At 47.4% G+C, this 27,145-nt stretch overlaps 1 protein-coding gene across 1 annotated transcript in view; it reads right to left on the reverse strand.

Moving 5' to 3' along the window:
• Positions 1–5,423: 5,423 nt before the first annotated feature.
• The window catches only part of LOC147101912 (anaphase-promoting complex subunit 2-like), a 51,636-nt gene continuing 29,914 nt past the window's right edge, over positions 5,424–27,145 (reverse strand). The window contains exons 3-8 of the mRNA XM_085965151.1: positions 26,049–26,181; positions 18,273–18,450; positions 17,466–17,585; positions 12,755–12,872; positions 9,693–9,874; positions 5,424–5,602 (exon numbers count right to left, since the gene is read on the reverse strand). Of these exons, the coding sequence (XP_085821277.1) occupies positions 5,424–5,602; positions 9,693–9,874; positions 12,755–12,872; positions 17,466–17,585; positions 18,273–18,450; positions 26,049–26,181 (910 nt within the window). The remainder of the gene's footprint in view (positions 5,603–9,692; positions 9,875–12,754; positions 12,873–17,465; positions 17,586–18,272; positions 18,451–26,048; positions 26,182–27,145) is intronic.

Genomic DNA, 27,145 nt, shown 5'->3' on the forward strand with positions numbered 1-27,145 from the left:
GAGAGACTGGGGGGAAGAGAGAGAGCGAGAGGCTGGGGGGAAGAGAGAGAGCGAGAGACTGGGGGGAAGAGAGAGAGTGAGAGACTGGGGGGAAGAGAGAGAGAGCGAGAGACTGGGGGGAAGAGAGAGAGCGAGAGACTGGGGGGGAAGAGAGAGCGAGAGACTGGGGGGAAGAGAGAGAGCGAGAGACTGGGGGAAGAGAGAGAGAGCGAGAGACTGGGGGGAAGAGAGAGAGAGCGAGAGACTGGGGGAAGAGAGAGAGAGCGAGAGACTGGGGGGAAGAGAGAGAGAGCGAGCGACTGGGGGAAGAGAGAGAGCGAGAGACTGGGGGAAGAGAGAGAGAGCGAGAGACTGGGGGGGAAGAGAGAGAGCGACTGGGGAAAGGGGGGGGAAGGGGGAGGAAGGGGTGGAGGAGGGGGAGGGGAGGGGAGGGAAGGGGGAGGGTAGGGGGAAAGGGGGAGCAGGAGGGGGAGAGGGGAGGGAAGGGGGGCAGGGAAGGGAGGGGGGAGAAGGTGGGGGAGGGAGAGAGGGGGAGGGAGGTGAGTGGGAGAGAGGGGAGGGAGAGGGAAGGAGAGAGAGGGAGAGAGAGGGAAGGAGAGAGAGGGAGAGAGAGGGAAGGAGAGAGAGAGAGAGAGCAGGAAGGAGAGAGAGAGAGAGGGAAGGAGAGAGAGAGAGCGATTGGGAGTGTGAGAGAGGAGAGAGAGAGAGAGAGAGAGAGAGATGGAGAGAGAGAGAGAGATTGGGAGTGTGAGAGAGAGATTGGGAGTGTGAGAGAGAGAGAGACTGGAGTGTGAGAGAGAGACGAGTGTGAGAGAGAGAGAGATTGGGAGTGTGAGAGAGAGAGAGATTGGGAGTGAGAGAGAGAGAGATTGGGAGTGTGAGAGAGAGAGAGATTGGGAGTGTGAGAGAGAGGAGAGATTGGAGTGAGAGAGAGATTGGGAGTGTGAGAGAGAGAGAGATTGGGAGTGTGAGAGAGAGAGAGATTGGGAGTGTGAGAGAGAGAGAGAGATTGGGAGTGTGAGAGAGAGAGAGAGAGAGATTGGGAGTGTGAGAGAGAGAGAGATTGGGAGTGTGAGAGAGAGATTGGGAGTGTGAGAGAGAGAGATTGGGAGTGTGAGAGAGAGAGATTGGGAGTGTGAGAGAGAGAGAGATTGGGAGTGTGAGAGAGAGAGAGAGATTGGGAGTGTGAGAGAGAGAGAGATTGGGAGTGTGAGAGAGAGATTGGGAGTGTGAGAGAGAGAGATTGGAGTGTGAGAGAGAGAGAGATTGGAGTGTGTGAGAGAGAGAGATTGGGGAGTGTGAGAGAGAGAGATTGGGAGTGTGAGAGAGAGAGATTGGGAGTGAGAGAGAGAGAGATTGGGAGTGTGAGAGAGAGAGATTGGGAGTGTGAGAGAGAGAGATTGGGAGTGTGAGAGAGAGATTGGGAGTGTGAGAGAGAGAGAGAGAGAGATTGGGAGTGTGAGAGAGAGAGAGAGAGATTGGGAGTGTGAGAGAGAGAGAGATTGGGAGTGTGAGAGAGAGATTGGAGTGTGAGAGAGAGATTGGGAGTGTGAGAGAGAGATTGGGAGTGTGAGAGAGAGAGATTGGGAGTGTGAGAGAGGGAGAGATTGGGAGTGAGAGAGAGAGAGATTGGGAGTGTGAGAGAGAGAGAGATTGGGAGTGTGAGAGAGAGAGAGATTGGGAGTGTGAGAGTGAGAGATTGGAGGTGTGAGAGAGAGAGTTGGGAGTGTGAGAGAGAGAGATTGGGAGTGAGAGAGAGATTGGGAGTGTGAGAGAGAGAGAGATTGGGAGTGTGAGAGAGAGAGATTGGGAGTGTGAGAGAGAGAGATTGGGAGTGTGAGAGAGAGAGATTGGGAGTGAGAGAGAGATTGGGAGTGAGAGAGAGATTGGGAGTGAGAGAGAGATTGGGAGTGAGAGACAGATTGGGAGTGTGAGAGAGAGAGATTGGGAGTGTGAGAGAGAGAGATTGGGAGTGCGAGAGAGAGAGAGATTGGGAGTGCGAGAGAGAGAGAGATTGGGAGTGCGAGAGAGAGAGAGATTGGGAGTGCGAGAGAGAGAGAGATTGGGAGTGCGAGAGAGAGAGAGATTGGGAGTGTGAGAGAGAGATTGGGAGTGTGAGAGAGAGAGATTGAGAGTGTGAGAGAGAGAGATTGAGAGTGAGAGAGAGAGACTGGGCCGCCGCGGCCGCCCACCTGATGGCTTTGGGTTGGGCTCTCGGGCGGGGCTGTTGACGCCGCGGGGAGGTTTTGTGCGCGGCAGCTCCCTGCACGGCCCGCCGCGGCCGGTGACCTGATGGCTTTGGGTCGGGCTCTGGGGCGGTGCTGTTGACGCCGCGGGGAGGTTTTGTGCGCGGCAGCTCCCGCACGGCCCACCGCGGCCGGTGACCTGATGGCTCTGGATCCGGCTCTGGGGCGGGGCTGTTGACGCCGCGGGCAAGTTTTGTGCGCGGCAGCTCCCGGCACGGCCCACCGCGGCCGGTGACCTGGTGGCTATGGGTCCGGCTCTGGGGCGGGGCTGTTGACGCCGTGGGGAGGTTTTGTGCGCGGCAGCTCCCGGCATGGCCCGCCGCAGCCGGTGACCTGGTGGCTTTGGGTCGGGCTCTGGGGCGGGGCTGCTGACGCCGCGGGGAATTTTTGTGTGCGGCGGCTCCCGGCATGGCCCGCAACACAAGGCCCAGGCTTCCCGGGCTGCTAGGCTGCGCCGGCACAGCTGCTCGAAATGGCCGTCAAAGTAGGCGAGCCTCCGGGCGAAGGGCAGGGGATCACTTCATTTACTACTGTTGCTAAATACAATTTAAAACTCAAATAAATTGTTATTTAATTCCCTAACACATAATTCAAAAAAATTCCCTAACACACAAAGTGTGGGGAAAAAATGGTGAAGAATCAAGATGGCGGCCACGCACCTCGGTTCAGAATGATAAGGCCCACCCACACCGTCAGGTCACCGAAGCGTAGGATTGGTCAATCGTCAAGTCACTCAACACTCAACTGTAGGATGGCCCGCCCCCGCGACGCAGCGATTGGTCAACCGTCGGTCAACTGTCAGGTCGCTCGACCGCACGATTGGTCAACCTTCACATCACTCAATGCTAATGAGCAAATGAGCGGAACTTTTCCCATTTAATGAGCGGAATTTTGAAAGTTTTTTGGATACCGTGGGCAAGATTTTTGTCGGACGGAAAAGTAAATACGCCTATGACCGGTCCGTAATCATAAGCTTTCTTTTGATGTGACACGCGTGTAGGTACGCTCTATAACTTTCGAACGTACAGAGAACGGACAGACAGACAGACAGAAGAGCTCTATTATATATGTAGACTAGCTGGGGAGCCCCGCGTTGCGAGGGCAATTTTGGGGCGCTTGGTCTCCCTGCCCCTGTGTGTCCCCCCTCTCCCTGTCATGTCCTCTCCCTGTCCTATCCCTCCCTCCCCTCCCCTCTCTCCCTCCCCTCCTCTCCCTCCCCTGTCTCCCTCCCTCCCTCCCTCCCCCACCCCCACACCTACCCTCCACCACCCCCTCCCCTCCCCTACCCCCTCCCCCCCGCGATTTCCCGAGGCTCTCCCCCCCCCCCCCGCGATTTCCCGAGGCTCTCCCCCCCCGCGATTTCCCGAGGCTCTCCCCCCCCGGCGATTTCCCGAGGCTCGCCCCCCCCGCGATCTCCCAAGGCTGTGTGCTGGCGTCACGGGGGCCGTGCGCATGCGTGCCGGCGTCAAGGCGGCTGCGGAACTGGCGTGACGGGGTGGCCGGCCGTGCGCATGCGTGGTTTCAAGACCGCCGGCGTGCCCCGTTGCCGGGGTAACGGGGGCCGTGCGAATGCGTGCCGTCGTCAAGGCGGCCGCGCAACTGGCGGCCTCTTTTTTTTAAACTCATCAGCTCTCTCCCCCCCCCCCGCGATTTCCCGAGGCTCTCCCCCCCGCCCCCCCCCCCGCGATTTCCCGAGGCTCTCCACCCCCCCCGCGATTTCCCGAGGCACCCCCCCCCGCGATTTCCCGAGGCTCTCCCCCCCGCGATTTCCCGAGGCTCTCTCCCCGCCGCGATTTCCCGAGGCTCTCCCCCCCCCCCGATTTCCCGAGGCTCTCCACCCCCCCGCGATTTCCCGAGGCTCTCCCCCCCCCCCCACGATTTCCCGAGGCTCTCCCCCCACCCCGCGATTTCCCGAGGCTCTCCCCCCCCCCCCCACCTATTAAATTGTTATTTAATTGCCTAACACATCATTAAAATATTTACCTTAGTTCCCTAACACACAAAGTGTGGGGGAAAAAATTGTGAAAAATCAAGATGGCGGCTACTCACCTCGGTTCAGAAGGATAAGGCCCGCCCACACACGCACCGATTGGTCGACCGGTCAGGTCACCGAAGCGTAGGATTGGTCAATCGTCGAGTCACTCGACACTCAACTGTAGGATGGCACGCGCCCGTCCGATTGGTCGACCTCGACGTCACACGGTCGCTAATGAGATGCTAATGAGCGGAACGCTGAACGTTTTTCGGATACCGCGGGCGCGGTTTTTGTCCGGCCGAAACGTAAATACGCCTATGACCGGTCCGGAATCGCAAGCTTTCTTTTGAGGTGACGCGCGCGTCGGTACGCTCTGTAACTTTCAAACGTATAGAGAACGGACAGACAGACATCGGGACAGACAGACAGAAGAGCCGCTTTATATATATGATATACACAACTGTTGTAGGCCTGTGTTTCTAAATTTACCACTGAAATAGGAGCAAGTCTTTTGTTTAGTGGTAACAATCCCACCTCAGAGTCAGAAGGTGCAGGGTTCGAATCCTGCTCCAGACAGTCCCTGTGGAACTCCGGCTCGGAATTCTGGGCTGACATCCAGTGGATACTCACAGCCCACCTCATCATATGGGTTATGGGAGCCACTAAAGCCCTCCCTCTGTATAGGACTAACCACCCTATCGGATGTTATAAATATGGTTACGACCTCTGCCCCTTGCCCTCTTGCACATCCCCACTTTTCTTGCTCCACCATTGGCGGCTGTGCTGTCAGCTGCCGAGGCCCTAGAATTCACTCCCTAAACCTCTCTATCCTCATTTAAGACATTCCTTAAAACCGACCTCTTTGACCACACTTTAGATCACCTGTCCTAATATCTCATGTGGCTCGGTGTCAAGTTTTGTTTGATAACGCTCCTGTGAAGCGCCTTGGGATGATTCACTATCTTAAAGGTGCTGTATAAATGCAAGTTGTTTAAAAATGCAACAGTTACTGCAACCTCCTTTGACTGTTAAAGTGGAACTCCACTGTTAGTCACCAACAACAGGATGAAATTCTGCTGCAGCTAAAACTCACTGGAGCTGTGACTATCCTATTCAACGTTAGATAGCCCCGATATCGGAATCTGAAATCTCACAGAACCAAGCACATCACCCACAGGCAGGTCAGTTATGGTTAAACATTTCTAATCCAACCGTGAAACACTGCAAGCACCTTGGTACCTGCAGGTGATGTAGCTGAAATGATGGAGTATTCGGTCAGCCAGCAGGGTACGATACTCATTGATAAACAGCTCTTTGCTGCCGTAGATGCTGACCAGCAAGGTGATGATGTCAGAAGACCTTCGCTTAGAACCAGATTTACCTGAAATCAAGTTAAGGAGAAACAAAGGTGATTAAAGAATGATGGACAGTGAGGAGTAACCCCTACCCAGGCTGCAGTGTGAAACAAGACATTCAAAGTGCAGAGGTAGCACCTCGGGAAACATCTCAATGTAGATTTATAGAGAGTTATAAGCTGGATCAAAACCTTTCCCATCCTGCTAAATTTATAGTACTAACAGTAAGATATTGCAAGGAAATTATCATTTTGAAGAGTCGTGCACGTTAAACTTTTCCTATTGGAAATCAGTATTGGAAATCAGTGGTTTCAAACAGTTTTTCTGAATAATTTTCTCCCTGCCCCTCCTCCAGTTTCAACTGGATACACTTAGTGTAGTTCGGGTACCTCGACTAGCAAGCGGGAGTTCAGAACCCAGCATGGCAAGCTGTCCAACTGAATTCAATAAAACGGGTAATGTGTGGGCTGGAACCAGAAACAGTAACAATAAAAACCGAGCGGATTGTGGTAAAAGAAAAACTGTTTTGTCTGCAGTTTTGGTCGCCTTATCTGAGGAAGGATGTTCTTGCCATGGAGGGAGTGCAGCGAAGATTCACCAGGCTGATACCTGGGATGGCAGGAATGACGTATGAGGAGAGATTGGGTCGATTGGGCTTGCACTCGCTGGAGTTTAGAAGAATAAGAGGGGATCTCATTGAAACTTATAAAATTCTAACAGGACAAGACAGACTAGATGCAGGAAGGATGTTCCCGATGGCGGGGGAGTACAGAACCAGGGGTAAGCCATTTAGGACAGAGATGAGGAGGAATTTCTTCACCCAGAGAGTGGTGAACCTGTGGAATTCTCTACCACACAAGGCAGTTGAGGCCAACTTATTAAATATATTCAAGAAGGAGTTAGATATATTTCTTAAAGCTAAAGGGATCAAGGGATATGGGGAGAAGGCAGGGACAGGGTACTGAATTTGGATGATCAGCCATGATCTCATTAAATGGCGGAACAGGTTCGAGGGGCCGAATGGCCTACTCCTGCTCCTATCTTCTATGTTTCTAACCCTGGTCTGGCCGACACACGACTCCAGTCTGTTTACAGCTGGGTGGAATATCAAATAAATGTTGCCCCAGGTGCCAACTCTGCACCGTCCAGCATCTTATTTTACACTATAGCATGGACTGGAGTTACTCCAGGAGAGTATCGAGAACAGACCCATGGTCAAATAGTTCACTGACAATTGTAGAAAGACTTGTATTTATACAGCGCGTTTCACGACCTCAGGACTTCCAAAGCGCTTTACAACGAATTAAGTACTTTTTGAAGTATAGTCATTGTTGTAATGGAGGAAAACGGAACAGTACCCCAGCCTCAAGTGGCGGCAAAAATGAGGGATAAAATTCTGCTTCTTTTTATAAAACAGGCTGGTTTACAGAATTACATCAGGTTTTCTTCACTAAAGTGACTCACTGAAAATAATATAAATATATTAAGAACCTTCTAAGTTCTTACAGATATATATAACGGGTTTTAAAAAATTGTAACAGCATGAGAGAGGGATGATATGTGAGCCACAGGCTTTGAGAGCTCTGTATCTGCTATGGGGTGCAGCTTTAAGAAATTGTATAAAATGTCAAAGTGACCAAAGCAAGGCGGCATAACTTTAAGAAATCTTTAAAGGCCAATTCAGGTCAATCTGGAACGACTCCCAGCCTGGAAGGATAAAACGCAGGGAAATAGTTCCAGCTTCTCCCCAACTGAACTACGAGTTAGAATCTGTAATAAAACAGAAAATGCTGGAGATACTCAGCAGGTCAGGCAGCATCTGTGAAGAGAGAAACAGAGTTAACGTTTCAGGTCGACGACCTTTCGTCAGAACTGGACAAAAGCAGGAAATGGAACAGATTTTTAAGCAAGAGTAGGAGCTGGAAAAAGGGGGGAGGGGGTGAAAGAACAAAAGGGAAGGTCTGTGATAGGATAGAAGGCAGGAGAGGTTAAGAGACATTAAGAGATATTCAAGGCAAAAGGAGATGGTAATGGGACAGGTTAAGAAACAAAGGATGGCTCTAGATGAAGTGTGACTTGCGCTGGCAGAATGAAAGACAGCTTCCCTGTGGGAGAAGAAAAGAAAACACAAACAAAAAAAAGTGTGGATAAAAAATATATATGATAGGGGCTGAGGTTATGATCTGAAATTGTTGAACTCTATGTTGAGCCCAGAAGGCTGTAAAGTGCCTAATCGAAAGATGAGGTGCTGTTCCTCGAGCTTACGCTGAGCTTCAGTGGAACAATGTAAGAGGCCGAGGACAGTGAGGTCCAAGTGGGAATGGAGCGGTAAATTAAAGTGACAGGCGACCGGAAGCTCGAGGTCACCCTTACGGACTGAACGGAGGTGTTCCGCAAAGCGGTCACCCAATCTGCGTTTGGTCTCCCCAATGTAGAGGAGACCGCATCGTGAGCAGCGAATACAGTATACTAGATTGCAAGAAGTACAAGTAAATCACTGTTTCACCTGGAAGGGGTGTTTGGGGCCCTGGACAGTGAGAAGGGGGTAGGTATAAGGGCATGTGTTGCATCTCCTGCGCTTGCACGGGAAGGTGCCGGGCGAAAGGGAAGGGGTGTTGGGGGTGATAGAGGAGTGGACTAGGGTGTCGCGGAGGCAGCGGTCCCTTCAGAATGTTGAAAGGGGAGGTGAGGGGAAGATGCGTTTGGTGGTGGGATCACGCTGGAGGTGGCGGAAATGGATGATGATCCGTTGAATGTGGAGGTTGGTGGGATGAAAGGTGAGGACAAGGGGAACCCTATTGTGGTTCCGGGAGGGAGGGGCAGGGGTGAGGGCAAAAGTGCGGGAGATAGAATGGACACGGTCAAGGGCCGTGTCAACCACAGTAGAGGGGAATCCTCGGTTGAGGAAAAAGGAAGACATTTCGGAAGCACTGGTATGGAAAGTGGCATCATCAGAGCAGATGCGGCGGAGACGGAGAAACTGGGAGAATGGAATAGAGTCCTTACAGGAAGCGGGGTGGGAGGAAGTGTAGTCCAGGTAGCTGTGGGAGTCAGTGGGCTTGTAGTGAATGTTTGTCAATAACCTATCCCCAGAGATGGAGACGGAGAAGTCGAGGAAGGGAAGGGAAGAGTCAGAGATGGACCATGTGAAGGTGAGGGAAAGGTGGAGATTGGAAGCAAAGTGAATGAAATTATCTAGTTCAGGGCGAGAGCAGGAAACGGCACTGATACAGTCATCAATGTACCGGAAAAAGAGGTGAGGGAGGTGACCCGAGTAGGACTGGAACAAAGAATGTTCCACATATCCCACGAAAAGGTAGGCATAGCTAGGACCTATAGCAACACCTTTGATTTGGAGGAAGTGAGTGGAGTCAAAGGAGAAGTTGTTCAATGTGAGAACAAGTTCAGCCAGGCGGAGGAGGGTGGTGGTAGATGGGAACTGGTTGGGCCTCCGTTCGAATCTGTTAGAATCTGTAAACTGGAAAGTAATCCTTGTTTTTGTTTTGTTCATCTCTGCACTTAAAAGATACAACTGCCTTGAATGAATAAACCTCACTTGTTTTGAACATTAAGCTCTGGTCTGCCTGTCTAATTGACCACTGGGTCCTGGGCCTGCTTCAGCTTGTTACAGATCGAAGAGTCAATAGCCCACGCTCAAATTCCTGATCCCAGCCACATGTTGTTGTGGGAGGGGAAATCAGATCTTCTCAGGATCACTGCTGTGTGCCGAGATCTCTATGGAGAAAAGAGGGGGAATTCTCGTATTCCCACAGAAACATTTGTCAAATGCTTGTTTGATATTGCTCCCTCCCCTAAACAGACTGTCCATTCATGTAATAAGTGAATCTCACCTATGTTGAGCTGATCAGTATCACTGGATTAAACTGTTCACTTGATAAGAAACAGCAATATCTTTTCCAATACTTTAAGATACAGATTCAGTTTTTTAATAACAGATCCATTTGTTGTCAGAATATAAGCTCGTGCTGTTAGCTCTGGAACTTGGCCCATTCAGTTATCCAGCTGTGACCCCTTAACCCCTCTAAAGCCTCAAAGACCTTGCTCCCAGATTCACACTTCATTACTTTTACTGCTTCTTGGGAGTTTTAGGATTACCTGGATCTGCATCAACAGGGTCAGGAAGCCAATCCTCTGGATCAGACATGTCATCATCACTATCATGCCCGTGCTCCAGAGTGATTGGATCTGCTTTGGACAGCTCATTCGCCAGATCACTGGATCCTTCTGAATCATCAGTCAAACCTGCTACTATCTGTCTCACAGTGTCATCCCGCGTCCTGTGGGTTAACAAACAACAAGAAATGAAAAACTGGACTTTTATAGCTTAAAAATTAACTGCACTTCTGAAAGGACGCAATATGCAACAGGGAACAGCACATCTAGTCTACCATGTCATGTAGACAGTACCCGTTTTCAAAAGTAAAGCAGCTGCTCCTTATGTTTAGCTCAAAGGTCCATAGCTTTTAATTGTCACCTAGTTCTCATCTGATTTAACACAAGAAACGTCTTTAATGTCCATCCCACCCTCCAGACCCCTTTCACAATTCTAAAATCTTCAATCCTCTCCCTCCCCCCACATCAGTAAACCTGTCTAACTGCCTTACTAGCTCTTAGTGTAGCTAACAATTCAAGAGCAGTATTACCTTTGTTCCTTTTTCAATCTTCATTTTCTCCATCTCTTGATGGACGGCGCAGACACGATGGGCCGAAGGGCCTCTTTCTGTGCTGTATAACTCTATGACTCTATATGGCAATTAAAACTGGATACAGTACATGACTCTTTCCAATATTTAAGTGTTTGAACTTTAATTTCTCCAGCTTGCACTGCCTCTGATTAAATGTTGCCTGTACCATTCATCCCAACATATAAAATAACCACAAGCACTTCCAGACCTCTCTAATATAGTCCAAACCCCTCTACTGTGTAATTAACTAACACCCACTAGATAGAGCCCTGCGATTAATTGTCAGAGGGACAAAGTTCTCTACCAACAGAATCCTCCATTTCAATTTACTTTTAATTAACCACCTAAGATCCTTTAATTCAAAACCTTGAATATCCGACTCCCTGCACCCACCCCAATGCTCTCCCCCAGCATCCTGCAAGATCTTACGTTTATTCAATATTTCCAGTCCATTAGATCTTTCCGCTCGCGTTTTTCCAATCCGTCCCCAAAACTTTTCTCTTCACAAACCCCCAATAACTTGCGTCTCATTTCCACCCCTCACTGATGTAACATATTTAGCTATAAACCTATCAAATTATCAAAAACTCAACTCAGTATGAAATAGCTCAAAATACTGCAGGCTTGATGAGTTCAGCAGATCATGTAAATAACCTAAAAAAGGTGACAATGAAAATGTTTGACTATTCTAAATTTTTGGGGGGAAAACACGACTTTTCAAAATTGAAAGAAAAGTTTCCAAAGGCTGCACAGTGACCGTGCATCAGCCACAGGCTGCGAGACGTGGCTCACCATTCTTCACATGCCTGAGGTCCAACTCTCGACAACACCACTATGGGGCAACACCAGGCAGAAGCAAGACTTCAGAGAACGTACAATTAGTGAGCACTGCTTTCCAATCCTAACCTGACTCTCTTTCCTAGTCGATATCCAGCTTTCTTTCTTCGCAAATCCTGATTGATGTTGTTGATCCATTTCATCTGTCTGCTCCCATCCTTGTACTGTTCATTATTTCTTGATAACACTCCCTTCTTTCACACTACTGCTGGCCCTTTGTTATCCATCTTATAAAAGGACTTTTCTGAGTTACTGTTCTGCATTGTTAACATGAAAATGAAGCCCACCGTCAAGCAGAGCACCATAAAATCACTTCCCCTGACATTAAAACTGTATTAACTCATATTTCCACCTCCATTCATTGCAGCACATTGGAGATGAACTCCAATCAACTTGCAATATATTGAAGTCTTGTGTATAGCATGCACTTCCAGTAAGTGTCACTCTTATTTTTCCAATCACTTTGTTGATAACCCTATTGTTATCAAACAGCAAGTCACTGTGAGCAATGCCACCAAAGGTCTGCTAGCATAAACATAACATAGAACAGTACAGCACAGGAGGAGGCCATTCGGCCCATCGAGTCTGTGCCGGCTCTTTCGAAGAGCAATCCAGTCAGTCCCACTCCCCCGCTCTTTCCCCATATCCCTACAATTTTTTCTCCTTCAAGTATTTATCTAATTCCCTTTTGAAGGCTACTATTGAATCTGTATCCACCGCCCGATCAGGCAACGCATTCCAAATCCTAACCACTCGTGTGTAAAAGTTTTTTCCTCATGGCGCCTCTGGTTCTTCTTCCAATCACCTTAAATCTGTGCCCTCTGGTTATCGACCCTTCAACCATTGGAAACAGTTTCTCTTTATTTACTCTGTCTAAACCCTTCATGATTTTAAACACCTCTATCAAATCTCCACTTAGCCTTCTCTACTCCAAGGAGAACAACCCCAGCTTCTCCAGTCTATCCACGTAACTGTAATCCCTCATCCCTGGAACCATTCTAGTAAATCTCTTCTGTATCCTCTCCAAAGCCTTCACCTCCTTCCCAAAGTGTGGTGCCCAGAACTGGACCCAATACTCCAGCTGGGGCCTAACCAGTGTTTTATATTTCCTGGCTTTTGTTTCTCTATCTTCTCTTAGGCAGTCCCTCAGAACCGAGGATGACTTTCTCCATGCCTCTGTTTACAAAGCCCAGGATCCCATATGCTTTGTTAACCTGTCCTACCACCTTCAAAGATTTGTGCACCAATCTCTCTCTGCTTCCACCCATTTAGCACGTATTGCCTCTCCTCATTCTTCCTACCAAAATGTACCACCTCATACTTTTCTGCGTTGAATTTCATCTGCCACGTGTCCGCCCATTCCACCAACCTGTCTATGTCCTCTTGAAGTCTATTACTATCTTTCTCAGTGTTTACTGCACTTCTAGGTTTCGTGTCATCAGAAAATTTCAAAATTGTGCCCTGTACCCCTCAAGTCAGTCATTTTCTCATCGACAGTACCAAGCTGTATAAAACTAAGCACCAACAGTGAGAAAAACACATAACCCACTTACCCTCAAACACAGTAAACCATCGCTCCTTGGTGTTTACTTTACACATCGCCCATTCATCCTAACTGGAGATGCAACACTCTACCTTAGATACTTGCGGACTGGCTCACACACCACTTCCAAAATAACCATGGATGGGTCCAACTCGCGAAGGGCTTTGATTGCAGATATGTACAACGTTATCACATCAGCAGTGTTCACTCCTGAAACAAGGAAATGTTACCCCATTAACAGTTGAAAGCCAGTTTTGAAGCATGCTCTCCAGACATGTTTGACCAATGAGCACCAAGTTAAGAGATAAAGCTAAATGTTGAATCTGTGGTAGAAATTCAGTTTGGAAATTGTGCCTAGTATTGAGTTCTCATGAAATGGTTATCCTCGTTCTTTGAGTTTGTGTCATTTTCCTGTAGGGGCAAGATGTTATCCTGATGTAAAAACAGAAAATGTTGGAGATACTCAGCAGGTCAGGCAGCACCTGTAAAGAGAGAAACAGAGTTAACGTTTCAGGTCGATGACCTTTCGTCAGAACTGGAAAAAAGCAGGAAACGGAACAGATTTTAAGCAAGTGTAGGAGCTGGAAAAGGGGAGGAGGGGGTGAAAGAACAAAAGGGAAGGTCTGTGATAGGATAGAAGGCAGGAGAGGTTAAGAGACATTAAGAGATATTCAAGGCAAGAGGAGATGGTAATGGGACAGGTTAAGAAACAAAGGATGGCTCTAGATGAAGTGTAAATTGCACTGGCAGAATGAGACAGCTGCCCTGTGGGAGAGAAGAAAAGGAGGCACAAACAAAGTGTGGATAAAAAATATATCTGCAGGAAACTTTGTGCTATCCAGCACCGACGGGGCCGAGCTGTTGCCGTTCCCTCAAAACTGCCGGACAAACCAGCGCTAATGTTGAAGCATACGGAGCTTTTCATCTCCGTATCTGGCAACAAACACTGTTGCTTAGCAACAGCTTCTAAACAGTCGGCCGTACTTTGGAAGCATCTCTGTCGCTTAGCAACAGCTTCAGAGAGACTTTGCAGAGCCTGACTGTTGAAAAAAAAGCCACGAGAAGAAAAAAAACCTAACAAAACGGCTCCTGATTTTTGCCGGTGGCTCGAGCTTGCCGGACATTTAGCCTCCGGATAACACAAAGTTTCCTGTATATGATAGGGGCCGAGGTTATGATCTGAAATTGTTGAACTCTATGTTGAGTCCAGAAGGCTGTAAAGTGCCTAATCGAAAGATGAGGCGCTGTTCCTCGAGCTTATGCTGAGTTTCATTGGAACAGTGTAAGAGGCCGAGGACGGTGAGGTCTGAGTGGGAGTGGAGCGGAGAATTAAAGTGACAGGCGACCGGAAGCTCGGGGTCACCCTCACGGACTGAATGGAGGTGTTCCGCAAAGCGGTCACCCAATCTGCGTTTGGTCTCCCCAATGTAGAGGAGACCACATTCGTGAGCAGCGAATACAGTATACCAAATTGCAAGAAGTACAAGTAAATCGCTGTTTCACCTGGAAGGTGTGTTTGGGGCCCTGGGCAGTGGGAAGGGGGGAGGTATAAGGGCATGTGTTGCATCTCCTGCGCTTGCACGGGAAGGTGCCGGGCGAAGGGGAAGGGGTGTTGGGGGCGATAGAGGAGTGGACCAGGGTGTCGCGGAGGTAGCGGTCCCTACGGAATGCTGAAACGGGAGGTGAGGGGAAGATGCGTTTGGTGGTGGGATCATGCTGGAGGTGGCAGAAATGGCAGAGGATGATCCGTTGAATGTGGAGGCTGGTGGGGTAAAAGGTGAGGACAAGGGGAACCCTATCATGGTTCCGGGAGGGAGGGGAAGGGGTGAGGGAAGAAGTGCGGGAGATAGAACGGACATGGTCAAGGGCCGTGTCAACCACAGTAGAGGGGAATCCTCGGTTGAGGAAAAAGGAAGACATGTCGGAAGCACTGGTATGGAAAGTGGCATCGTCAGAGCAGACGCGGCGGAGACGGAGAAACTGGGAGAATGGAATAGAGTCCTTACAGGAAGTGGGGTGGGAGGAAGTGTAGTCCAGGTAGCTGTGGGAGTCAGTGGGCTTGTAGTGAATGTTTGTCAATAACCTATCCCCAGAGGTGGAGACGGAGAAGTCGAGAAAGGGAAGGGAAGAGTCGGAGATGGACCATGTGAAGGTGAGGGAAGGGTGGAAATTGGAAGCAAAGTGAATGAAATTATCTAGTTCAGGGCGAGAGCAGGAAACGGCACCGATACAGTCATCAAAGTACCAGAAAAAGAGGTGAGGGAGGGGACCTGAGTAGGACTAGAACAAAGAGTGTTCAACATATCCCACGAAAAGGCAGGCATAGCTAGGACCCATGTGGGTTCCCATAGCAACACCTTTGACTTGGAGGAAGTGAGTGAAGTCAAAGGAGAAGTTGTTCAATGTGAGAACAAGTTCAGCCAGGCGGCTGAGGGTGGTGGTGAATGGGGACTGGTTGGGCCTTTGCTCAAGGAAGAAGCGGAGCGCCTTCAGGCCATCCTGGTGGGGGATGGAGGTTTAGAGGGATTGGACGTCCATAGTGAAAAAGATGCGGTTGGGGCCAGGAAACTGTTAAAGTGGCGGAGGGCGTCGGAAGAGTCGCGGACGTAGCTGGGAAGGTAGCCCATATTCCACCTTAGCAACATTTGGAATTTCACATAATATACTTACCCTGATGGCCTAGTAAGCAAAGGCACCACCAAGTGAGCTACTACAGCATATAGAGCAGACATTCCCTGATTCGATTCCCTCCTGCCTACACAGAGTTGGTTAATCTCAGCCAGAATAGCAGTTGGGCCAGGGAGAGGAAGATCAGCCAAGGTAGCCTTACTGACCTCTATCTGGTGACCCTTGCTGGAATGTATGTGTGTGGACCTTACAGGAGCTCAGTTGTGATGCCACTAGCCTGCCAACACTGTCTAGGCTCACAGGAGGAATATCCACTTGGCTGAGGTACTGCCAGACTTCCAGTGCCTGTGGAACTGTAACACAGCACGAGTCGCAGCAGAGGAGAAAACTGAAAGAAATGATTCAACCACCTACGATGATCGCAGTCAGCATTCTCAAAATGGGGTCACAGCCTGGCAGCAGGTAGCCCATATTCCACCTTAGCAACATTTGGAATTTCACATAATATACTTCACACTACTAAGCAAGCTAGTTATTTTTATATACACATGTATCTCAAGGTAATCACCATAATGATTAATTTCAAGAAATATAGTAATGTATTTCAACAGTGTTTAATTTTACTTGACCTAACCAAAGATTAACCTCTGTAGTTAAGACGGCACAACAGCAGAGCGCGTAACTGACAGTGTTATCATGCAAGTTAAAACAGACAACCTCTAATCTGATATTAAACGTTGAGTAAAATTCTGGCCCCTTGTTAAAGCAACTCTCAATCGGCTTAACCTCTTGTTCCGCACCAATTCAAAATTATTTTCTGTTCTGCGTGACGAGCAGTCTACCTAGTTATAGAGCTGGTGCAGGTAGATTCCCCAGGTTCAATCCCCAGTCTGTGCTGTTGTTTCATTTCACCTGCAACACCTGGAGGGGTGCTCCAACTGTCTCCAGCAGCCCTGGTGAGGGAAGAGAAAATTGGCAGGACTCCACTCCTGAACAGAACCCCAATAACTTCTGCTGGAAACGTGCATGTCGGCATCCAGTGAGGACAGGATTGTACACAGCTATGAAGCTGCCCCGCCCTCCCATCTCCTGTGGTTACAAGCTTTGCACTTTGCCTTCGATATTCTGTATGTAAGCGGTCCGAGCGAATCGCGTTCAGGAATCTGTCCAATATCTAACTATACAATAGTGTGGCCCAGGTGTAACAATAGGACACCCTTGTGATTTGAACTGGATATTCGTCCTCCTTTGTATGCCTCTCCAATCTTTATGAAGGCAGACTGAGCCAATACTTGGTAAGGCAAGGTTAGATACAAATAAACAGGCTGTTTTATTTCAGACAGTAAGTGAACAGGCACAGCAAGTTATGAGCGGACTCACTTAAATCAGTACAACTCGTCTTACATAATGATATAAAATAACAAAGATGCTAGGCTTCCCCACATCAGTCATCATGCTAGACTTGAAAATAATTTGAACTACTATGCTACATTCTAACCTTCTGAATCTGGCAAAAGTCTGCCCTAACAGCTTTCTCTTTTAAAAACCTGATGGCCAGAGAGTGTTTCTGTCTCCGTGTTCACAACCCAACTGGAGGGCCCATGCCAGACATCCCCTGCCAAGCACCTAACACAATAGGTGTGAGACAGGCTGACCGGAGACACAACCTCAATATCTAGCTCCTTTGCATTTTAACCAGCCTTCGTCTCAGTACTTTTCTTGTTAGGTTTGTCTGAATACAGTTTGCTTTAAAACCCAACACTTAAAAGGTAACGCTTTTCCGGATTCTTCCCATGGAAACTTCAACTCCACAATAACCTTCGTGAATCACCCTACGGTTGAAATGTCCTCATAAAACACCATGTGAAGTTCTGACAGAATACGTGTCCGGCTCCTTACAGCCACCTGAGTGATGGAGCAGGACATAGGACCAGTCTCGACAGACAGGCTCCTAAAAACATTCAGCAGCTCAGATAAAAATGTGAAACGAGGCATTTATGCTTCTTTTTGTTATAGTACTGGACATCACGACCAAGAAATGTCTGCTTTTTCAAAGTCACCAGTTGAACAATAGGAGGTGCATTACCCCAAAACTCTGCTCATCTTACGTTGCATATTTTAGAAAGATTGTAGCTGACAGTACGAGCTGGAGGCAGAGGGTGATCGTGCACAAACCTGGGTGGAGAAGCCTGGTCTCCAGGGCCGTTTTCAGTGAAGAAAGTAATTGCTGCCTCTGATTGGTCCGCTCAAGACAAACTTTCAGGTCCTGCAACGCTGCCTTGGATTCTGGGAAGTCTGCAGTTCAAAATAAAAAGATCAGCAACTTCCATCGGTTTCTGAGCCCAATTAATTAGAATACATTTAAGGTGCATTTTAATCAAACACAATACTGTACATGCAGAAAATGAGCAGTACGGTAACGAAATGACAAGTTGTCTGCTTCCATACAGGAATGTAGACTGAAGGACATGATATATATACACGTTTAAACTTCATGAAGGCTGACATATATTTTGAGAAAAACTGCACAATGTTACTTCAGTTAGAACACTGTTGGTAGCTGAATCCTAACAGTTGCTCCCAATTCCACACATCAGGCTCAAGGGCCAGGCTAGAGTCTAGGAGGAGGGGGAAATCAAAGAAATTGGGATCTAACAATCACCGGCTGTACAGTAACCGGAAGAGGTTCTTCCCTGTTAGCAGCATAAAGCTGGGAACTGCCTCTCCGATATGTTACTAAAGTCAGGAATAACCCAGTATAAATCTAGATGCAAACTGATAACAGTGGAACTACTGAAAATCCAAAAAAGTGAGGAATAGTGTCACATTTACATTATACAAGTGACTACACTTCAAAAAGTACTTCATTGGCTGTAAAGCGTTTTGAGATGTCCGGTGGTCGTGAAAGGCGCTATATAAATGTAAGTCTTTCTTTTCCTCTCCTAAAATATTAGCCATGAAGATATGACTGCATCCACTTACCACGAATAATGCTGAAGAGTTCCTCGATCCTCATATTAGCATAGACCTGATAAAGGAAAAACTGCAGGTGTATTCGCCAGCGCTGTAGTGTGCTGCTTGTCTGAGGAGAAGCTGATTTAGTGCTGGCCTTCTGCAGGAACACCATGCTCAGCCAGCAAATGACCTTTGACTCCAACCACTGAACAGAAAGAGAGAACACTTCAGCTACCAGTTCAAAATATTCACTCCTTCCATAATGATCAGTTCTGTTTAAGTCACTCTCCATTTAACAAGTTCAGAATGCAGGTAGAAAACCCGTATCCGGAACATAGGAACAGGAGGAGGCCATTCAGCCCCTCGAGCCTGTTCTGCCATTCAGTGAGATCATGGCTGATCCGTATCTTAACTCCATCCACCCCACCTTGGCTCCATATCTCTTCATACCCTTGGCTAGCAAAAATCTATCGATCTCAGATTTAAAATTATTAATTGAGCTAGAATCTACTGCTTTTTGTGGGAGACAGTTCCACACGTCTACCGCCCTGTGTGTGAAGAAGTGTTTCCTAGCCTCTCCTGAATGGCCTGGCTCTGATTTGAAGGGTATGCCCCCTTGTCCTAGGCTCCCCCACCAGCAGAAAAGGTTTCTCTCGATCTATCTACGCTATCAATTCCTAAAAACCTCAATGAAATCACCCCTTAACTCTCTATATCCCAGGGAATACAAGCCTAGTTTATGTAATCTCTCCTCATAATCTAACCCTTGGAGCTCTGGTAGTGTTCTGGTGAATCTGCGCTGCACTCCTTTTATGCTTGTCTGTAACCAACTGTTGCTAGGCATTAAAGATTGGGCCTAGTACCACAGCTTTGAATCTTCCTTCACTCCCTGTGGGGGAAAACACGCAGCCTCCCCACAGTGCTGTCCTCTATGCTACAACCAGAATCCTGGAAAAACTCAGGGCTCAAGAAAGAGCCCACATCATTCACAAACCCACAGGTATTCTAGGCCAAAAAATGTAATCAAATATTACAGGTCATTAAATACCTGTAGCAAAGATATCGTAGATTTACAGTATGCTGCATTTCTCTAAACTAGGTCCATGGAACCAAAGTGGAAATGCTAATCATTTCAGTGGAGCCAGAAATGTTTTTGTGTCCATTAACATTATTACCGAGCGTCACAACTTTCAGGGTTTTATACTGAGTATTGTCTTGTGTTCTGTGTCACCAGTCACTCCCAGAAGTGGACCTCATGTCCTCTACATTCCGGAGTGCACCTTTTATTGCCCAATATCTAGTTAAACAGCTGACCCAGGGTTTGTGATAGAGAACCCTTACTCCATATACCGGGTACTGAAATATCGCAATTGTTTTCACCTCTCTTTACAGAGGGCGGACTGAAAAGCACTGTTTCTAGAGGGCTGTAGCCTCAAAGCAAACACTGGTTTATTTTACATAAAATACATGAATGAACAGTGCACAGCTTTCAACGTGAAAATCATCAATCTTCCTTGGTTATGGAAAATAATAAAGGCGCAGTTACTAACTATCTCCATAAATGTAGGGTTATAGAATGGTTACAGCACAGAAGGAGGCCATTCAGCCCATCGAGCCTGTGCAAGAGCACTTCAGCTAGTCCCACTCCCGGCCCTTTCCCCGTAGCCCTGCAATATTTTTTCCTTCAGGTACTTATCCAATTCCCTTTTGAAAGCCACGATTGTGTCAGCCTCCACCACCCTTTCAGGCAGTGCATTCCAGATCACAACCACTTGTTGCGTAAACAAGTTTTTCCTCACGTCGCCTTTGGTTCTTTTGACAATCACCTTAAATCGGAGTCCTCTGGTTCTTGACCCTTCCGCCAATGGGAACAATTTCTTTCTATCTACTCTGTCTGGACCCCTCATGAACATCTCAATCAGATCTCCTCTCAACCTTCTCTGCTCCAAGGAGAACAACCCCAGCTTCTCTAGTCTATCCACGTAACTGAAGTTGCTCATCCCTGGAATCATTCTCGTAAATCTTTTCTGCACCCTCTTTAAGGCCTTCACATCCTTCCTAAAGTGCGATGCCCAGAATTAGACACAATACTCCAGTTGAGGCCAAACCAGTGTTTTATAAAGGTTCATCATAACTTCATTGCTTTTGTACTCCATGCCTCTATTTATGAAGCTCAGTATCCCATATGCTTGTTTAATCGCTTTCTCAACCTGCCCTGTCACCTTCAACAATTTGTGCACATATACCCCCAGGTCTATCTGTTCATGCACCCTCTTTAGGATTGTACCCTTTAGTTAATATTGCCTCTCCTCGTTCTTCCTACCAAAATGAATCTCAGGCATTTCATGTCATGGTAACATAGAAACATAGAAGATAGGAGCAGGAGTAGGCCAATCGGCCCCTCGAGCCTGCTCCGCCATTTAATGAGCTCATGGCTGATCATCCAAATTCAGTACCCTGCCCCTGCCTTCTCCCCATACCCCTTGATCTCTTTAGCCTTAAGAAATATATCCAACTCCTTCTTGAATATATTTAATGATTTGGTCTCAACTGCCTTCTTTGGTAGAGAATTCCACAGGTTCACCACTCTCTCGGTGAAGAAATTCCTCCTCATCTCTGTCCTAAATGGCTTACCCCTTATCCTTAGACTGTGACCCCTGGTTCTGGACTCCCCGCCATCGGGAACATCCTTCCTGCATCTAGTCTGTCTAGTCCTGTTAGAATTTTATAAGTTTCAATGAGATCCCCTCTCATTCTTCTAAACTCCAGCAAGTATAAGCCCAATCGACCTAATCTCTCCTCATACGTCATTCCTGGGTATTATGTAACGAGAAAGGATTAATTAGCAATCTTGTTATACAAGGCCCCTTGGGTCTGAGCGATCATAATATGATCGAATTCTTCATTAAGATGGAGAATGAAGTAGTTGACTCAGAGACTAGGGTCCTCAATTTAAATAAAGGAAACTACGATGGTCTGAGGAGCGAGTTGGGTAGGATTGATTGGGGAATGGCACTCAAAGGGTTGACGGTGGATAGGCAATGGCAAACATTCAAAGACCGAATGGATGAGCTACAGTATTTGTTCATCCCAGTTTGGCATAAAAATAAAATAAAAAAGGTGACTCAACCGTGGCTAACAAGGGAAATTAGGGAGAGCATAAGATCCAAGGAGACGACATATAAATTGGCCAGAAAAAGCAATAATCCTGAGGATTGGGAGCAGTTTAGGATTCAACAAAGGAGGACAAAGGGATTAATTAAGAAAGGGAAAATAGAATATGAGAGTAAGCTAGCAAGGAACATAAAAACTGACTGTAAAAGCTTTTATAGATATGTGAAGAGAAAAAGATTGGTGAAGTCAAGCGTAGGTCCCTTGCAGTCAGAATCAGGGGAATTTATAATGGGAAACAAAGAAATGGCACACCAACTAAATTCATACTTTGGTTCTGTCTTCACATCACAGAAACCCCACAATGCAGATAGAGGCCATTTCGGCCCATCGAGCCTGCACCGACACATATCCCACCCGATCCCCGTAACCCCTACACCAACACATATCCCACCCTATCTCTGTAACCCCACGTATTTAATCCCCCTAACACTAAGGGTCAATTTATCATAGCCAATCAACCTAACCCGCACATCTTTTGGACTGTGGGAGGAAACCGGAGCACCCGGAGAAAACCCACGCAAACACAGGGAGACTGTGCAAACTCCACACAGACAGTCACCCGAGGCCGGATTCGAACCCGGGTCCCTGGCGCTGTGAGACAACAGTGCTAATCACTATGCCACCGTGCTGCTCCTTCACAAAGGAGGACACAAATAACCTCCCAGAGATGCCGGGGAACATAGGGCCTGATGAAAGGGTGGAACTGAAAGAAATCAATATTTGTAGGGAAATGGTGTTAGGAAAATTGATGGGACTGAAGGCCGATAAATCCCCAGGGCCTGATAATCTACATCCCAGGGTACTTAAGGAAGTGGCCCTAGAAATAGTAAATGCATTGCTGGTCATCTTCCAGAACTCGATAGACTCTGGAACAGTACCCATGGATTGGAGGGTAGCTAATGTTACCCCACTATTCAAAAACGGTGGTAGAGAAAAAGCGGGGAATTATAGACCGGTAAGCCTGACATTGGTAGTGGGGAAAATGCTAGAATCTATTATAAAAGATGTAATAGCAGAGCACTTGGTAAGCAGTGACAGGATCGGACAAAGTCAACATGGATTTACAAAAGGTAAATCATGCTTGACTAATCTACTGGAATTTTTTGAGGATGTAACTGGTAAAATAGATAAGGGAGAACCAGTGGATGTGGTGTATTTGGACTTTCAGAAGGCTTTCGATAAGGTCCCACATAAGAGATTAGCGTGCAAAATTAAGGCACATGGGATGGGGGCAAGGTATTGACTTGGATAGAGAACTGGTTGGCGGACAGAAAGCAGAGAGTTGGAATAAACAGGTCGTTTTCCGAGTGGCAGGCAGTGACTAGTGGGGTACCGCAAGGATCGGTCCTAGGACCCCAGCTGTTCACAATATATATTAATGATCTGGACGAGGGAATTGGATGTAATATCTCCAAATTTGCAGACAACACAAAGCTGGGTGGGAGGGTAAGCTGTGAGGAGGATGTCGAGAATCTCCAGTACGATTTGGACAGATTGGGTGATTGGGCAGAAACATGGCAAATGCACTTTAATTTGGATAAATGTGAGGTTATCTATCCACTTTGGTGGCAAAAACAGGAAGGCAGATTATTATTTAAATGGCAATAGATTGGGAGAAGGGGAAGTGCAAAGAGACCTGGGTGTTCTTGTGCACCAGGCGCTGAAGGTAAGCATGCAGGTGCAGCAGGCGGTTAAGAAGGCAAATGGTATGTTGGCCTTCGTAGCAAGAGGGTTCGAGTACAGGAACAAGGATGTCTTGCTACAGTTGTACAGGGCCTTGGTGAGACCACACCTTGAGTAGTGTGTGCAGTTTTGGTCGCCTTACCTGAGGAAGGACGTTCTTGCCATGGAAGGAGTGCAGCGAAGATTCACCAGGCTGATACCTGGGATGGCAGGAATGACGTATGAGGAGAGATTGTGTCGATTGGGCTTATACTCACTGGAGTTTAGAAGATTGAGAGGGGATCTCATCGAAACCTATAAAATTCTGTCAGGCCTGGACAGACTAGATGCAGGAAGGATGTTTATGATGGCCGGGGAGTCCAGAACCAGGGGTCATAGTCTAAGGATAAGGGGTAAGCCATTTAGGACTGAAATGAGGAGGAATTTCTTCACCCAGAGAGTGGTGAACCTGTGGAATTCTCTGCCAGTTCATTAAATATATTCAAAAAGGAGTTGGATATATTTCTTAAGGCTAAAGGGATCAAGGGATATGGGGAGAAGGCAGGGACAGGGTACTGAATTTGGATGATCAGCCATGATCTCATTGAATGGCGGAGCAGGCTCGAAGGGCCGAATGGCCTACTCCTGCTCCTATCTTCTATGTTTCCTGCCATCCCAGGTATCAGCCTGGTGAATCTTCGCTGCACTCCCTCCATGGCAAGAACATCCTTCCTCAGATAAGGCGACCAAAACTGCACACAATACTCAAGGTGTGGTCTCACCAAGGCCCTGTACAACTGCAGCAAGACATCCTTGTTCCTGTACTCACACCCTCTCGCTACGAAGGCTAACATACCATTTGCCTTCTTAACCGCCTGCTGCACCTGCATGCTTACCTTCAGTGACTGGTGCACAAGGACACCCAGGTCTCGTTGCACTTCCCCTTCTCCCAATCTATTGCCATTCAGATAATAATCTGCCTTCCTGTTTTTGACACCAAAGTGGATAACCTCGCATTTATCCACGTTATATTGCATCTGCCATGCTTCTGCCCAATCACCCAACCTGTCCAAATCATACTGGAGTTTCTCGGCATCCTCCTCACAGCACACACGCCCACCCAGCTTTGTCTCGTCTGCAAACTTGGTCTGTAAAATGGTGGCTGTCTTGTGACACCCGAGGGTCTAAGTGTTGGTCCATTCTCACAGTAGGGGAATTACCTAAGGCAGAGGTTGAGGTGCTAAGTCAGTGCTAGTTAGTAATACAGATAAGCCCATGTCAAGAGCAAAGTTTGCATTTTTTTAAATGTATTAATTCACGGGATGTGGGCATCACTGGCAAGGCCAGCATTTATTGCCCATCCCAATTGCACTCCAGGAGGTGGCGGTGAGCTGCCTTCTTGAACCGCTGCAGTCCGCGTGGTGTAGATACTCCCAAGGGCTGTTAGGTAGGGAGTTCTAGGATTTTGACCCAGCGATGATGAAGGATCGATGAAATACTTCCAAATCAGGATGGTGTGTGACTCGGAGGGGAACTTGGAGGATAACTTGGAACATAATTTATGGTTTTTGATGTGATAAGGAGCCACAGTAAATAGGTAAAACTCACTGTGAAAATGGTACTCTGTTCAATCATGTATTTCATGTAAAATAAACCAGTTTGTTGGTTTACAATTGGTCTCGTCTCACTAGTGTTCATCGGTCTGCCTTCTGAAAGAGGAGAAATGCACATGGGGCATGTGCGAGGTCACAGGATCCAGTACACCAATGTTATATCCCTTGGGTCACATTATCATATCACTAGATTTTGGACAGTAAAAGTACTTTCCTGATCACAGGGAACATGGGGTCTGCTTCGAGGAGTGACCGGTGATGCTGACCCCGGAGGAAGATCTAGTGCTGACCCTCAATTTGTATCAGATACACATCTGCCTTCAGCACGTTGGAAGGATCTGCATGAGGCAGCTGCACTGTGCCAGCCACCTTGATGTGGTAGATGTCCACGTCCAGTGTCTACTTACACCAAATCTTTATGTGACGGGCTTTGGCAAAGAGGCCTGTCTGTTAGAAGGCCGACTTCCCTTTCAGAATACCCAGTAACAAGTCAGTGTAGGCTGGAGCGCTCCCTCCATGCAGCTTCCTCCCACTTTCGCCGTGAATCCATCTCATAGCGAGGTCCTGGATCTCATACATGGGTTAAAGGAGTTCCGAACCATGAAGGCGATCTGTTTAGACTCATGTTTTATATGCCACAGGGGCACAGCCATTACCCTAGGTTGGGACTTTGCTGTCATTAAAGGGCAAGTGCTCTTCACCTTTCCCAGCTCAATCGTGAAGAACTGTGGCCAGGTATGTTAACGAGGATTCGCTAAGTATCAGAGGCCTGCAATACAGCGACTCTGACACTAGATGTCCCCCAGATAACTACAGAAACAAATGGGGAGAAAACTGGTGCAGCAATAAATACATTAAATACTGGAAATACACAAAGGGTTATCACATATGAAAGAGGAGGATAGCTTAATATTTCAAACTGATCCGTTTATCAGAACTGGTACATCATTCCGACAAAGATTCCACCTGAAACATGAACTACTTTTCTTTCAGACGTTGACTTACCAGCGTGCTTCCAGTATTTCCTCTTTTACAGATTTCCAGCTTTCAGTTCCCCTTTTTACCTGTACTGGTAATGCGCTGTACTCCACAGCTCACTGCGTGTGGCCAGGGTCTGCGCCACAAATAGTAGGGTCATGTGTAAATCTTTCACTTTTGTGGTTTGATCATTTAGGCCAAGACAAAGGAACTACGTACAGATCCAAATAAACCCATACACTGGCCAATGTCGTCTTCATCCACAAAACCAACTATCTGGAAGGTCCATTAATTCAAACCATCTGTCATCACTTTGCTAACCACAAAGAGGGTCCCGTTATTCAGCAAGCTTAGCCGCCAGTTCTGGCTCGCTTACCTCCTCAAGCTGGGAGAGAAAAGAGTTCTCATACTCTCCACGGCACAACCTGCCCACGTGCTCCTCTATCATCTTATGCAGGATGGTGGTGATGGCGTCCGCACTGATTCGTTCTAATAAGTTCAGTGAGTGCCTGCCAACAGCCAATAAACATCATTAAGTTTAACAAACCTGGTGTTAATGAGAATAGTTAGTTTGCCCAAGAGAGACCTGTGACGACATGAGCTTTTACATGGACTTATGCAGATCCGATCAGAGCAGTCACTACATCTGAGTACGTACTGATGGACGTGCTGTTTATTTTATGCAGGCAGATACAGACTTCAATATCAACGATAAACTTACATTACAGTGAAACTTTGATTATGCACCCATTTTATTATCTGCCAGGGAAGAGGAGCCTAAATGATGATGGATAATTGATTTCCCAACATCAATTCCCACTCTCACTAACCAAACGAAAACAGGATCAGCTGGAATTGCAACAGCTGATCTATCTACCGATTGCCATTTCAAAACTTATCATATACCTGCCTGCCAGACTGCAGAAAGCAACCAAAGATATTGCTCCAAAATATGTCCCCCAGCTACAAAGGTGAGCATTCCAGGCAGCATGAATTTACTGCCAGCAAACCAGTCAGCAACTGTTGGTGAGGCGAGTGATGCAGATACTACTGACAGTATCAACAGAGTCACTGTCTGTTTAAATGTACCGGCTATGGTGAACAGAGCAAGTACTGAACAGAACATCGCACATCGGAACCAACGGCATAGATAGAACGAGGAATGAGGTTCTACTGAAAGAGTTTGAGGAGCAAGGGTCAAAATTCAAACGCAGAACCTCAAAGGTAATAATCTCTGGATTGTTACCTGAGCCATACGCAAATTAGCATAGGGACAAGAGTTCAATGCGTGGCTCAAAGAATGGTGTGGGAGGAAGGGGTTTCGATTGGGCACTGCCACCAGTACTGGGGAAAGAGGGAGCTGTTCTGTTAGGACAGGCTCCACTTAAACCGGGCTGGGACCAGTGTCTTGGTCAATCGAATAAGGGCTGTAAATAGGGCTTTAAACTGAAAAAAGTAGGGGGGGGGGGGGGG

Source organism: Somniosus microcephalus, chromosome 23 (assembly GCF_052327205.1).
Source record: "Somniosus microcephalus isolate GS21.2 chromosome 23, FLI_Smic_1.0, whole genome shotgun sequence".
In the NCBI taxonomy this organism is placed as follows: Eukaryota; Metazoa; Chordata; class Chondrichthyes; order Squaliformes; family Somniosidae; genus Somniosus; species Somniosus microcephalus.